Source organism: Thunnus albacares, chromosome 21, assembly GCF_914725855.1.
Source record: "Thunnus albacares chromosome 21, fThuAlb1.1, whole genome shotgun sequence".
Taxonomy (NCBI): Eukaryota; Metazoa; Chordata; class Actinopteri; order Scombriformes; family Scombridae; genus Thunnus; species Thunnus albacares.
The window spans coordinates 11726578-11741496 of record NC_058126.1 but is presented as its reverse complement, the minus strand read 5'-3'; the positions used below and the strand labels follow the sequence as shown (position 1 = coordinate 11741496).

The window sequence follows — 14919 nt, the reverse complement described above, 5'->3', positions numbered from 1 at the left end:
ACATATATATACATATTTAAATTGAAATATATTTAATGAAGTCAAATGTTTCATGCAATACTTGAAAACGTTTGCAATATAAAGTTTTGTAGCCTGCATGTTCCAAAAACCTGGGTCTGTGCTGGTGTAGCTTGTTGTTGTATAATGAGGCCATACTCATACATTTAGAGGGAAGTCAGCCTTCAGATGCAGATCAGGTTAAAAATAGCCTCTATGTTAACTTGAGATTTGATAAGGTTTCTTTACTTCCTCCAGAACGTCCTCCAAAACATAATGCAGGTCATTGGATTGCAAAATGAAGTAATATGTTGCATAACAAATAGTGTGTAGTATTTTGGATTACTCTGTAACCCTACATTTTAGAGATCACATTGATGTGTTAAATGTATTCTTGTTTTCCTACTTCTACATCTCATTTGTGCTCATTATTTATTTCATTCTGTACTCCAAACTACCACACAAGGCTGAATAGATTCATGTCTGAACACCTTTCTAAAAATGATACAAAATGAGAATGATTTGTTTAAAGACATTTATTTGTTACATAATATTTGGTGCTTCTTGATCATCTTCCCTGTTTTTACAGAACATCTGAAGCAATTTTTTCCTGTAGGCATAGTTCAGGAAGAAATACATTACAGGATCCAGTACACCACTAACACACATCAGTGCAGATGTGACCCGATTGGCTCTTCCCAGCGACTCCTGGCTTGCTTCAGTCATATGGCCATAACTGTGACTTTTGATGTAGATTACCCGGCTCACATGGTAGGGTACAAACGCAAACAGAAAGTTCATCACAATGAGAATGATCATTTTCATCGCTTTATCTTTCACTGGTCTTTCAACCTGTTGCTTCACTGACCTTAATTTCAACAGAATCAGTATGTAGGAAACCACTATAGTGGTGAGGGGAATAACAAATGCCACAACAGTGGAAACCCAGGCTGTGGAAGATGGATTTTCTAAGTACAGCTTGTTGCAGATGCCAGATGAGTTGTAGGTCACATTCTTTTTAGAGAAAAGTATTGGACTCACAGACACAATAATTATCACCCAAAGTATGCCAACAACTATCTTTGCATACATAGCCTTTCTAACTGACAGTGATCTTATAGGTAGAACCACAGCCAGGAATCTATCCAGACTGATGAAACTCATTAAATAGAGGCTGCAGTACATGTTTAGATAAAAGAGGAAGCCTGCAAGTTGACAGAGGATATGTCCAAATGGCCAGTGGCTGTCAGACAGGTGGTAAACTATACGCATGGGTAAAATGAGGATATAAGAGATGTCTGTGATTGAGAGGTGCCTCAGGAAGACTTTCGATGGAGAGTTGCAGTCCTGGTGAAAGAAGGTCCACAGCGCCAAAGCATTTCCAGGCACAGCAATGATGAAAACCAGGATGTAAAATATAGAAAAGGAAATGTTCTCCTGGTGCGAAGCACTGCCATAGAAGCTCTGCATGTCTCCTTCAGAGATGTTCATAGTTGTTGTGTAGAGGATCAGCCTAGTGCAGCATATAATAGACAAAAATAACCTGTTATGATGATTCACAATCCTGTCATAGCCTATAGTCAATAACCTTTTACTGATTCATCGTGTTGCTTTCATAGTGAAAGTAAGTGACAAAAAATATGATCCCACATGTAAAATCATGTTTTGAATCATGTGCTTCTTAGAAACAGGAACTATCCTTGTAAAATTTCAGTGTAATCAGTCTTGTGGAAGACTTATGTAATAAACTGTAAACTCCACTACTCAGTGCACTTAAATGTACCAGAAATTTAAACAGGATTTTCAAAAAATAATGACTTTTAAATACTATGTGACAGTAAAACCAATTTGAAAGTTTTAGGTAGTTTAAATGTGAAAACTTACACATAATTTATAATTAAAGCTACCAGTCTTTGCGGTTTGATATCTGATGCGACCCACTGCAGGGCAAGAGCAAATTTAGGGTATATGGTCCTTACAAGTGGCACTTTGTCAATAATTATTAACAATATTCTTACCTGTAATTGCAGAGGTGCAGAATGCAGAATTCTATATTACATCCATTACGAGTGGAAAATACTGGTGTGAGCATGAGACGAGACAAAGTGAAGTGGAAGTCACAGCTAGAGAACTGTTCACTTTTGTGGTGCGTCCCACACACACACACACACACACACACACACACACACACACAAAGTAAGCAGACTCATGCACTCACATGTACAAGCACATCAACTTCCACAGAAATTTTGCAGAAAGCCTTGATCAGAAAATGAAAACATTGAAGCTCAATACTTTACAAGCATGCAAGTCTTTATTTTTGCTACTCCGACACAGTTTTGTCTTTACCACATTGCTCCTTTGTAGTATGATTTAAAGCTTTACAAAAAATGAGAGAAAACCAAATATTTACAAAATCTATCTGTGCAAACATAATTCTTCTTTTACACCACTCTCCTAAAGTATTTGAAAGGCATGCATACATATAAACTTTGGTATGTTAACAAAACTACTTATTTTCTTAGTAGAAGCATCTATGTACATGTGGTAGAACTGATTCATCACTTTGTTTTTTAGTACAGTTTACATTTAGACAACAATACATGTTAACTTAACAAACCGAGACCAGCAGTACAAACACTGAGGTCACAACAAGAGAGTGCATGTAAATTCCCCTATATCTTGTGACTGGGTTAGGCCTAAAGTGAGTCATTGTACAACAACTTTGGCAAATAGGCACACTAAAATGAAAATTTGTATTACTCATGATACCACTTTTCATAATCTGTAAAAGAAATTGGCAGTTTACATGGGTAACTATGAGAAAATACTCTTAAAAAACAGAGGTTAATAATGAGAACAACTTTAAAATGTCTGTATACATTGTGTATACATTCATAAAAGGCATTTACAAGGGCTGTGTTGAATGTCTGGCAACATAAGAAATATAGAAGATTAAATATACTATGGTTATTCAATCTCTGCTTTGAAAAATAAAACACAATCTTTACATGGTCTTTGTGGTTGTACATCAAGTCTATTTTCCCTATTCATAGCTACAGCAAGAAAAATATATTTTCAACACCATGAGAGCCTCCCACTTCAACTACAAAGTGGCAAAACTAAATATTTTTTTTAGTTCCGTTATAAAATATTTCATCAGAACATCTGGTACACCTTCAAGAAAGAATCAAAATCCAAGTAGCAACTCAATGGAGATAAAAGCATTGATGTGAGAATGCCAGTGTCAAATAAAACATGAATGGGGGGAGTGCATCACTTAATACTTTTACAACACCTTTAAAAAAACAGAATAAAAACAACAAACCAACACTATATAAAATGAAACATCACCAGGTCTACCTGCTATGCTGTAAAGCCAGAGGGGTGATAATGGGGCTAGGCAGTGTCCTTAGCTGTTGTGGCTGTTGGGATGCAGGATTTGCCGCTGCTGCCGTTGTGGGACCTGTAGCTGGTGAAGCTGGGGGTGTGTATGGTGCGGATGCTCTTTCCACCTGGGCCCAAAGGTGTGGGCGACAGAGGGGAGGGGGAGGAGGAGGAGGAGGATGAGGAGGAGGAGAATGAAGAGGAGGAGTGCACTCGACCATTCTGAGTCTGCGAGGAGAACGAGAGAGCTTTACCTGTGTGCTGTGAGGGTGTAGGGAGTTTGAGGGATCCGTTAGACAGGGAGGGGATGTGGGAGGAGGGTAGGGAACTGGAACGAGGAGTGTGAGAGGACAGGATGGAGGACTTTGTGACAGAGGAGGAGGAGGAGGAGGAGGAAGAGGAGGCTGGGTTAATGGGATTAGTAGCATCTGAGCTTTGTGCAGACTGGGAGCTGCCTTTAGTAGAGCTAGGATAAAAAGCAGGGATTTTAGAGATGGGTATAGTAGGGGAAGTAGTTTTATGATCCCCTCCCACTCTTTTAGCACTTCCGTTAGCCTGCAAACAGAGATGCCAAACAGATACTGGTTGTCAAAAAGGAAATCTGATCAAATAATACATATAAAAGGCAAGACGATGTTAACAAAAACTCTACAAGTTATAGACATAGAAACATACTATGACTGCACAAACATTAATATTACTAAGACACAACTAAAAGACACCAAAAACAACATAGACAGAATTTCTATTTTTTTCTAGGTTACAATGAAAAGTGAGACACATGGAATTGAGAGTCATGTTACCAGGAAACAGAACATTGCAAAGGTTAGACAGAGCGATGGCAGACAGGAGGGGCATCTCTACAACTGCCTGCGTGTTAGAGGGTTTGTTAGGCATTGTGAAGGGGCTGTGGTTGAAAATTGAGAAGACAAAGATGCAGAGGAGGGCTGGCGAAGATTAGATTACAGGGTTAGGGCTTTTGAAGAGTGAGCGCAGACAGGGGAAATGTGGGCCAGTATTCCACTGAAACTGACGGCGCAAGATGGTGAGTTGTGGCGAGGTCTTGTGGGTAAGGGAATACATCACCGTGAGGTTAAGAAGCTATGCAGTAATGTTGGGTTTGAGCAGAGGTGCATTGTGAGAAGGGAGGAGCATAGCCGAAAAAGTCAGTTAGGTTCGTATTTTAACACAGCCATAAGCATCCTGGGATTTGGCAACACTGTTTAGGAACTCAGCTGTGATGGGAACTGGAGATGTGATGACAACTCAGATGATGACAGGATAGGATTCCACTTTTCTTTGCCATTTTTCCATTTTTTTGTTTAGTCACCAACACAGTGAAAACCATGAGCAGTGTGGACATGCAGAAGCATACAGTACAGTGATGTTATGGGGTAACAGTCAAGAGTCAAACATGCCTTCTTGTCAGAGCAGACTCGAGAGAAACATTAACAGATCCACAGTCGCCACCGTAGTGACTATTTTTTTTCACAACACTTGAAATCTCACAGCTTTGGTAGTCTTTTTCCCCCTTATAATACATGCCTCATGTTTTCGATCCCTATAAGTTTATATCCTCTAGTCTCTGGTAAGGCCCTACAGTAAAACTACCTGTCGGAACTGCCTCTGAGCGTCCTGCAGTTTTTGCTGTTTTCCTGCTTTGTCAGTAGTACCCGGCGACTGCCTGGACTTCGCAGACAAAGGGACGGGCATCCGACTAGTAGGGGAAGCGACACTGGTATTCTGCAAGGGGATCCAAACGAAAAACAAAACAAGAAATAAAACAAAAGAAAGAAAAAAAACACACCATATAGGAAGTATGAAAAATCAGGACACTGACAGGTAAAAAACCTGTTCATTCAACACCTCAATAATCAACACCAGTGAAAGATCATGCACCCAGTGGGACCATAAACCTTACATTCAATGAACAGTAGTACATGCAGTCAAGAATAAGGACAATAACAAAGATTAATCATCATGAGAGTGTCTTTGATAATGAGTTTGTCACTTGCTGAAAACCTCAGAGTTTTAGCAATGAACTGAAGAAGAAAGATGGTAGGCAGGAACCCAACAAAATGCCACCCTTAATCATGTCACCATGATTTTACAGAGTGAGAAAGCCACAGGGGACATTTCCAACATTTCCTAGCACCTGTGGAGTGGATTAATGATTTTGTAATTTCAGTGGTTAAGGTTGGAGTGAAGGTAGGTTTGAAACTGAAAGAGAAGGACCCAAAGCCTTGTGGAGCAACAAGAACTAGAGAGAGACCTGTTGTACGGTGCTGGGGGCACTGGGGACAGTGGTGTTGGTGGTGGTGGGGATGACTACAGGCCGAGGAAGGAGCTGAGGTTTATTCTTCTTCTGCAATGAATTTTTGCTGAGTATCTTAGGGCCAGACCCTTTGGAGGTAGGGAGAGAGGAGGACCTCTTCAGCCCCACTCCTGAGATTTTCCCATTCTCTCCTTTCGCATCCTCTGTGCAAACTGGTTCCTCAGGGGAGCAAGGTCCCATTTCACTTATTGTGGTCTCCAGCTGCTTGATGGTCTGTTCTAGGCTGTCCAGTGTCTTGTAGGTGTTCTTCCGGATCTCATCCGTCCTGCCGAGGGAGTCCGAGTTCTGCCTCTTCAGCGGGGCTGACTTAGACGTGTCTGCTAAGGGTTTTGAGCGCATAATCTCAAATCTCTTCGCTTCTTTGTGCTGCCTTACAGTGCCATCGGATTCCTCCTCGTCTTCATACACGACCACCTGTAGAGTTTTCTTGCCTGACTTGGTGCCTGTGCGAATGGCCTGGGTCAGCGCTGCCAGCTGTTTCTTAGGGAACTTAAACTTGAACTTCTTCTTACCATCCTGCTTAGCTTCTCCATTTGATTCCATGTTCATTCCACTATCTGTCAGTTCAGCGATTGAAGATGAAGATGAGGACGATAAGCTAGTGTGGTCTCCAGTGCCCTGTGAAGAGCTGACCTTTTTGCCATCAACCACCTTGGTCTCTCCGGCTTTTACCTGCAGCGAACCGCTCCTCTCCGTGTCAGACTCCTCACTCTCCTCGTCGATGCGCTCTTCTGCTAGCATCCTCTCCAGCTCCTCCTCACACTCAAAGATGGTGGAAAGGCGCTTGTAAGCTGAACGGATGTCCATGGGCTCGTCAAAAATGATGATGACGGGCTTCTTGTGGAAGCCATTGTCCGGGGGCACAGTGGGATCCGATGTGGTGTTACCTCGGTTTGTGGCACCACCTACAGTAACAGTCTGGACACTTCCTTTCTTGGCATTGACCAGTTCCTGGTACTCACCACAAGACAGGGCCTGAACCTTGGTATTAGTGATCATAAAGGCTATATTGTCAGGGGGTGGAGGTGCCTCTTCTCCAGGTAAGTCAGGACTGAGACTAGCCTCTTCATCACCCTCCTCACAGTTAGTTTTAGGTGGATCACTGTCCTCAATAGGAGCCTTTTTTGGTGGCACACCAGAACTTTTAGGTCCTTCTCTCACAGTACTGACTGTTGAGGTTGCCACAGGCTCGGGTATTACATTCTTACTAGAAGAAACATGCTCCTGAGTGACTTTACTTTTCTTTTCAGTGTTAATTTTGTTGAGGATATTTCCCTTCTCCATTTCTGCACTAGTCTTCAAGGATTCTGAGCGTTTAACTTGCTTCTTGGGCAGTTTGAATCCCTTCAGTCCCACAGGTTTAGGTGATATAGGTGGAGGAGTTATAGGTGGGGGTGATTTGGGTGGCTGTTGTGGCTCCTGCTGCTGCTGCTGCTGCTCCTGCTGCTGTTGCTGGCTTGGAGAATTGTCATTAACATTGACATTTGACACCTGTGATGGAGGCTGTGTGGGCTCTCGGTGTTCAAGGGTTTCCTCCGTTCCTGATGGGGGTGGATGGTCTTTGGGGATCTTTCCAGTCACATAGTATATCACCTGAGAAATGGAAAAAAGTCACAGTTTAAAACTCTCAAGGTCTAGAATATACGTTAACTATACATGAATATCATGGCGACAATAAAAAGTCATACATACCCCTTGGCTCTGTCGGACAGTAGTGTTCCCGTTTTCATCTGTGTCAGGATCTTTATCCTCTCGACTGGGCTCTGAGTTCTGCTAGGACAGTGTGTGAGGGAATAATATTACTGTGCAACTGGTGTGTCAGGTTGCTGTGGATTAACTGAATTCACAGACATGATTGCAGTAGCATCCATGGTGTCAATACTGCAGTGAGCAGTTTCATACTGCATGACATGACTTTTATATGCTGTTCTGATATTAAATGGTGGATATTAAAATGCATGCAGGAAAAATTAATAATTATCATATGTTTAAAAGCTAAGACTATAAGCCTCTCTTTTTTAGAACAGCAAGATCAGCTAAAATCTTTATTCTGTCTGTTAATCCTTTCTTTTATTGCACTGCTAGTGACAGTTCTGCAATTAAGTTTTGATTTTATGTTTCAATAAACTGTCTTTACCTCTGGTTTCTGGTGTTTTTTAAAATTAGCTTTTATTAACTTTTTTTATTAATGCCATATGCACTGTTAACACTCTGCAAATCACTTTCACTTTTTTCACTTTTCATTTGGGCCATAATCTCTGCATCATTAGCTACTGTGGAATATTTTATGTTGTATTACTTACAGTAACTAGTATCTTAACATATACTTATAGTATACCTCTAATCAGTTCTACACTCTGAAAGCTTATACCTAGATTTACACTACATCAAATCAAAAGTTATTTTGAAAACTCAGCATTGTGCCAACTTGCATTTATGCTTTTTCTTATCTTGTGTATGTGAATATGTTATAGCTGGGAACTAGTCAGATTTCTTGCATGTGAACATACTGTACCCGTCCTCTTTGTCACACTGAATCATATTAAATGCAACTTTTGTTTAATGGCTTAATGTGAAGAAACTAAAGGGTTGTGCTGGTTACACAGGTGTAAAGCTGGGAAAGCAAATTGAGGTGAAGTTGAGCACAGAGAACGCAGAGAAACAGAAAAGTAATTCCTCAGAAATAAGTGAGGGAGAGAAGCATGCAAAGTGGCCAGACTGACCTCTAGTGAACCAAGTCTGCAAAAACAGGTTGTGTCTACACACTTGAGTTTTAACTGTGTTGTTTCTCTCAATTGTCAATCATTTAAAAAATATTTAGTGTGATGATTTTGTATGAAGACATGTCATTAAAGAAAGACACAAGACGATTTAATTGCCTGTAGAATACAGTGCTGAGGTCTTTATTTGGAGAAAAAGACAAGTGATAATTAAATCAGTGGCAAAACACATCATTGTCTTGTCCAGACACACAAAAGACACAGCATCTTTTCAGAGGCTTCATTTTATGCAGACTTAATCCCGAAAAAATGTTCAAGCTGTGATATCCAGCAGAACCAAAGAGGGAAGGAAAACAAGGCAGCAAGTAAAGGAGGGTTTTGGAGGCAGCTGTTACAGGTTTCTCTCGAGCCAAAGCAAGGGTGCAAAGTTGTAGAAGTGTTAGACACAGCCATCGATTGTATCAGACAGTTGGCAGAGGCAGGCAGTTAGGTGGACAGCTGTACGGCGACATACATTTTACCTTTTTCTCTTTGAGGGGCAATAAAGCCCCTGGTCTTAGTTCTCTGATTTGTGGTTCAATTCGAGTGGTGGGCTCTACCAAATTTTTCACCCCTATATCCTTAACTGTGCACTTCTGGAAAACCTGAAGAGTGGAGAAAAGCGAGGGGGAAATGGGGACAAGGATTTTGAGGAGGGAAGGAGTTTGAGTATCTTCATCATTGCCACAGCTATAAAATCCAACACGTGACAAAATCAGCTGTCAGTGCCCATCCTTTGCCACTTCTGAGGAAGTCAACCACCATGGGAAGAAATGATAGGCAACCCACTCCCACAGCGCAGAAACAAGCAAAATACAGTAGGCCTTAAACCTATAATGTGGTTTTGTTCACATATCTGAGGGAATGTATATGCGTGTGAGTGCATCTAACCTGGAGCTCTGCCATGATCTTGTCCCCTTCATCCTCCTCTTCTCCAGTAACAGGAGCAGGGACAGGAGGAGGGGTTGCAGACTTTGGCTTGGTCTCTGGTGGAACCTTTGTGGGCTTGGGTTGAGGAGTGGGAGATGGGCCCTCTTCTTCACCCTCCTGTAAAAATAGATGAGAAGGAAATACATAACGGAAGCCATAAAGCAAGACTTGAATGTTTAGTTATGTTCCAAAGAGCCAGATTCAACAAAGATATCATTCTTTGAAGGAATAGTTTGACATTTTAGGATTGCTTTCCAGCCAAGAGTTAGATGAAAAGATCAATACCCCTCTTAGGTTATGTCTGTTTGGTAAGTGTGGAACTAGAACATATCCTTTAGTTTGGAGTGAGCCATGCTAGCTGTCTCCCCAGCTTCCGGTCTTTATGCTGAACTAATTGCCTCCTGTCTCCAGTTCCACACTCGTGCGTAGACATGAGAAAGTTGATATTCTCATTTAAGAAAGCAAATAAGGATATTTCCTAAAATGTCAAGCACCTCTTTTATTTAAGTGATTAAATATATCTCATTTTTCACAAACTGTTATTAAACTTGACAGTATACTTTCAGTATATGTACAAAGGCTGAAAGAGCTCTGCTGTTACCACTATGTTGAGGAAAACAATTATGGAGGTTTAAAGAAAAAAAAAACATACGTTGAATAGATAAATTGAAATAACTGAAAAAGCTAGAAAAGTAAGTACAATGACCAGATAACAAGCTGCAGATGTGGTTGGACCATGTTTCAAAAGACTACTTCTTACCAGACTAACCTGAGCTGATACAGACTCCTTTCTGCTGGTGTAGACCACCTCGCCAGATCGTGTAGTTGTCATGCCTGAGCTCGAGCTGGGGTAGGTCTTTCTCGGAGGAGGTGGTGGTGGTGGAGACTTGTTGGACTTTTCAGACCCCTGCTTGGTAAAACTGTCAGTGGGCTTGGTCGCAGTCTTCGAGGGTCTCTCCAGTGCAGGCTTGGCTGCTTTCTCCATCACAGGCTTTGGGAGTTTCTCAGGCCCCTTCTTGGCTGGTTTGTCTGAGAGAGACTCAGACTGGGGCTCTTCTACATAGTAAACAGAGATTAATGATATAATTAAGACATACCTTAAACGTTATTTTAATTGTACAGTATAATACTTTGGGTCCATGTTTGTGTCTTGAAGTTACTTTTGTGTGGTTGTGTGTTGTCTGTACCTGACGGTGACTCCACAGGGCTGTGGATGTCTTGTTCTCCAGTGGCAGCAAGGAGCAGTGCTGGGTTTTCTTCCACTTCTAGACAGGGAATGCCCTTCATCATGTTGGCCTGGGCCTCCTGGAGGATCTTATCAAACTCTTTTCCGTCATAATGACCCATCTTCTGCCTCCTCTCTTCCCACTCCTTTTCTGCTGCCTATCGGGTGAAAAAGAACAGAGAGAGAGAGAGAGATTCAAACAAATTCTCTAATTCTGAGGAAGCTGAGTAAGGAAATGTTATTCCTAGGACAACTATAATTAAATAAGATAATTAATTACAATTAATTACAGTAGTGGGCAAAACAATGCTATTCAGAGTCTACATTTTAACTAACTGAGCTGATTGGTTTGACATTTGCAGGAGGCTGATGACAGAGACTGAATATCACCACAGCTTTACTTTGTCGGATCAAAATAAATCAAGACCAAACTACATCAGGCAGGTGACTAAGCATACCTCTATGGACATAGCTCTGTTTTTGCATTTGTCCTGACTGTTCTGCAGCTCTTCTATGACAAGAACCTGGTTGGCAGTGCCGTTGCCATTATTCACCGGGTTCCCATGTGTCTTCTTATGACGGGCAGGACTCGGTGGATCTGAGTCTGCCCCCTTGGGAGATTCCCGGCCTTGACTCTTGCTTGGGTTGGGACTGGGAACATGAGTGGGACTAGGGGTGAGCGGAGGACTGGGCTGAGTGGTCAAGGCTGCAGACTGCTGGGACTGCTGCATGTGGACCGGGGAGCTCTGGACATGATGGATGACCATCGGGGAGGAAGGCATCACCTCTGATCTGATGGTGGAGCTCTGGGGTTCCAGTGGGTCTGCTGTGGAGCCAGGTTGGACTGATGCTGAGGGAGCTTCAGCAGGGGCCTCTACTACTGCTGCTGCTGAAGGACTGTTGTCCACTGGGACATTAGCCAAAGGATCAGGTCCTTTCTGAGGGCCCTCAGTAGCACATCTGCAGAGATAAGAGATACTGTATGTGATGCAAACCTGCAAAAAAATCCAGTAAAGATATTCAAATGTTCTCTTAGCATAATAACCACAAAATTACTTTCTATAACAAAACTCAACATTGATAGAAATCTATTTCACAACCCAAATTAGTATTTATGCTCTTTCTGATTTTTCATCCAGATTGAAAATACATCAAACCTTATAATAAAGTTGACAAGTAATGCTAATTAATTCTGACATGAGGGGTGAAAATACCATTGAAAGCTATGATGCAACGTCTTATGGTTTGGCAACGGAGACAAGAAGTCATGGAGGGAGAGTGAGAGAACTTCAAGAGTAAGATTCGTGTCTGTGACATATTAAAATGGGAATGAAGTTCTGCAGTGTCCACCAAATTAATTCACCTATCGGTTCAGTGAAGGCGATGAAAAGTAAATCAAATTTGATGCCGCACTCCTCTGTCCACACAGAATGACCTCTTTGATGGGATGAAGGCCAGCTTGCCCGCGTAATCAAACAGTACAATCTCCCACATCACAGACCCCTGTGAGTAGCTCTGTGGAGCGCTTTTTGTTTTCATCTTCCATTCCCCATCGCTCACTCTCCCCGTTCCCCTATGCTCCAGCACCTCCTCTCTTGATTCCTACTTTATCTCCTCTGACATTTTTTTCTTTCTTTTATCTTTCCTCTACCTTCTCAGACTGCTGAGTGTATCAGTCAGGCTCTTGACCCTTTTCAGCATGCTGTCCAGTTTATGGGGCTCCTCCTTCAAAAACTTGACGGCCTCCACCTCCACCCTGAGCACAGCCCGCATCCTGGTTTGTAGGGCTGGAAACTCTCCTGTGGAAACACATACAGAGAAACATGCATGCATTTTTTAAACAGCTATTACGGCAATGTAAGTTTTTTAAGTTTACAGAAGTTTTGTTTCAAAGCTGCTGATAGTTGATATCTTGTGCAAAATAACATTTAATCCTTTACAAGTATGCAATTATTCTCTGCATTGTCCGCATTTAGACTATCATGACACTACAACTCTTCAATAAACTTTATTAATAACATTTTTAGGGTTACCAGCTCTTTAAGGCTGACTCACCACAGCTGTTCATTGAGATACAATACTGAATTTAAATTTAGAAATACATTTATTGAATGATTACACAAGTAAATAACTTTTGAGAAGAAAATACAGTTTTATGAGTTTTATACATAAGAATCGAGTCTGAGAGTTCGTAGACATCCAACATATCAGCCCTATTGGCTGATATCCAATGTTTAACAAGAGGCAAGTATAAGACTAATAATATACAAACAAATGTGTCAGTCTGTAATTTCAATAAGACACTTACTTGGAAGAACTTGAGTATTAGGCACTGTCTTGTATATCAATAATCAAAGAAACCATTAAATTTAACCAAAAACTGGATATACACAGCCCAGTATTAGTATGTTCTCTGTCATCTTACCTTTGAGTCCTGCCAGAGATTCTCCCACCTTCCTCAGAGTCACTGCCCCCTCTTCCACGTCCTTCAGGGTCAACACTCTGTGTGATGCTGCAGAGTCCTTCTGTAGAGAGCCTACGTACTGCTCCAGCTCACTGCAGAAACCAAAACATGTCGGATGGAATGAAAGGACAAATAATTTTGGGTTGAGAGAGAAAATTCAGATAGTGAATCCAAAGAATTTTGACAAAAGTGCATGTTTTCAAGGACAAAAATAAAAATGAATGGAAGCGTGGCACAACAATACCTGTTCAACTCTTCCTCCCTCTTTTAAACAAATAATTATTTACATAAAAAGTCCATGATCAAATGTCTCATTGTAGTTATGTAATTCCAACTTGGATGCATTTTTTTCCTGTTATACTGACATTCATCTACTGGGACTCAATTTGATTGAAAGATAACAGAGATAGATAAAAAGACTGTCACAACCATGAACATTTACTCTTTACAAACACCAGGGGGCAGGACATAATCACTTTGTCTTATAGATCATACAGTGACATTAACTAGGCAAAGAGTTAAGGACATGATCTACAAAAAGAGAAAATTAGATAATATGTAGAATATGCACAATGATTAATACAGACTAATAAACTTTCCACTAAGCAGTGCACTTTTCTGTCCAAATCAAATTGCTTAGACCAGATTGAATTGGATCTTATCCCAAAACCACAAATGTTTACACATCAAACGAGGGCTTATTTGATGAGAGAGCACTTCCTCACATAGAAAACATATCAAGATGCTTCACAGCCATCTCAGTGCTCGAGAAAACTTGCTTCTCCGAGGGGAAATGCACTAAACGATAACATTGTGTGCAGTGTTGGATTGCATGAGAGGGACTAAAATGGTGTTTCATTGTGGCCAGGTACCCTTGAGAAACACTCTTTTGTAGAGGTCCCCTGAAGGGAGTGAGGAAAGGCAATAAGGAGGCAGTGTGTTAAATGCCCTGTTACGCCATGGCCTGTTGGTAATAGGAATGATGATGGGAAATTCCAGCTGATGAGAAAGAAAACAGATTTTCCTTTTTTGTCAAGCTTCCCACAGACAGAAAACAGACACACTACATCTCCATAATGTGTATCTGTGTGTGTCAGGGTATAACAGGCAGCTTTTATAGACAGCCTAATGAAGTCTTTAAGATAGTATTGGAGAGAGCAACTGAAACATACAGTATGGGGTCCCAAGAATGTGACTTAAAATGAGAAGAGTTTGAAATACTGTTGCTGCAACTCAGAAAAGTGACTTGAAAGTGAGTTTGTGAAAGGCTACTTGCTCTGTATTTTTGCTCAGAGGTACCTTCGTCACCATCATCAATAATGTCCACTGACAATGACAAACCATCCTATTTAAACCACCTGAGAATAATTTATTTTCTTGCTATTGCCAGTATTCCTGTTCATGGATTACTATCAAACTATTCCACATTGTACCATTCTCAGAACTGAAAAGTATTGAGCCTTTTTTTGTTGCAACGGAGTTATAAAATGTGCCCTTTTAGGTCATGATAGATTTGGTTCTCCGCCTGAGAGGTCAGTGGTTTTCACACCACATTCTCCCACTGGCCTTAAAGCCAAGGAGCCCTTATTACCAAGCCTTATTTCAAGTGCCAGCAGCCATGTTTTGCTGACTCACAACTGGCTAGATACCAAGGGAGCTTAATCCACTGATTTCCGCCTGTTCATTTCCCAGTCTCCATGAGCTGCTATCATTGTGTTTATTGGAGCATATGTTCACCGCTGTCTAGCAAGACAATGTTGTTTGACCTTGCCTGTAAACATCCAAATAAAAAAGATTCAATTACTGCTCCCTGTTGGCAAGA

At 41.2% G+C, this 14919-nt stretch overlaps 2 protein-coding genes across 23 annotated transcripts in view; both read right to left on the bottom strand.

Moving 5' to 3' along the window:
* Positions 1-62: 62 nt before the first annotated feature.
* si:dkey-96n2.3 (uracil nucleotide/cysteinyl leukotriene receptor) lies at positions 63-2130 on the bottom strand. Its single transcript, XM_044339461.1, has 2 exons — positions 2016-2130; positions 63-1510 (listed from the first exon to the last, which is right to left on the bottom strand). The coding sequence occupies exons 1-2, from the start codon at positions 2087-2089 to the stop codon at positions 541-543; spliced, it is 1044 nt and encodes a 347-aa protein (XP_044195396.1). The 5' UTR covers positions 2090-2130; the 3' UTR covers positions 63-540.
* A 159-nt stretch (positions 2131-2289) lies between these two features.
* The window catches only part of si:ch211-285f17.1 (sickle tail protein homolog), a 113676-nt gene continuing 101046 nt past the window's right edge, over positions 2290-14919 (bottom strand). For 8 of the 22 annotated variants that reach the window (XM_044339439.1, XM_044339447.1, XM_044339440.1 and 5 more), the window contains 11 exons: positions 13059-13189; positions 12285-12432; positions 11092-11593; positions 10596-10791; positions 10169-10464; positions 9370-9525; positions 8961-9083; positions 7412-7492; positions 5657-7312; positions 4996-5127; positions 2290-3939 (listed from right to left, as the gene is read on the bottom strand). In XM_044339439.1, the coding sequence (XP_044195374.1) occupies positions 3397-3939; positions 4996-5127; positions 5657-7312; positions 7412-7492; positions 8961-9083; positions 9370-9525; positions 10169-10464; positions 10596-10791; positions 11092-11593; positions 12285-12432; positions 13059-13189 (3964 nt within the window). In that variant the 3' untranslated portion in view covers positions 2290-3396. Of the gene's footprint in view, positions 3940-4995; positions 5140-5656; positions 7313-7411; positions 7493-8960; positions 9084-9369; positions 9526-10168; positions 10465-10595; positions 10792-11091; positions 11594-12284; positions 12433-13058; positions 13190-14919 lie in introns of all 22 variants that reach the window. The other 14 variants (XM_044339454.1, XM_044339455.1, XM_044339451.1 and 11 more) reach the window with 12 other exon arrangements.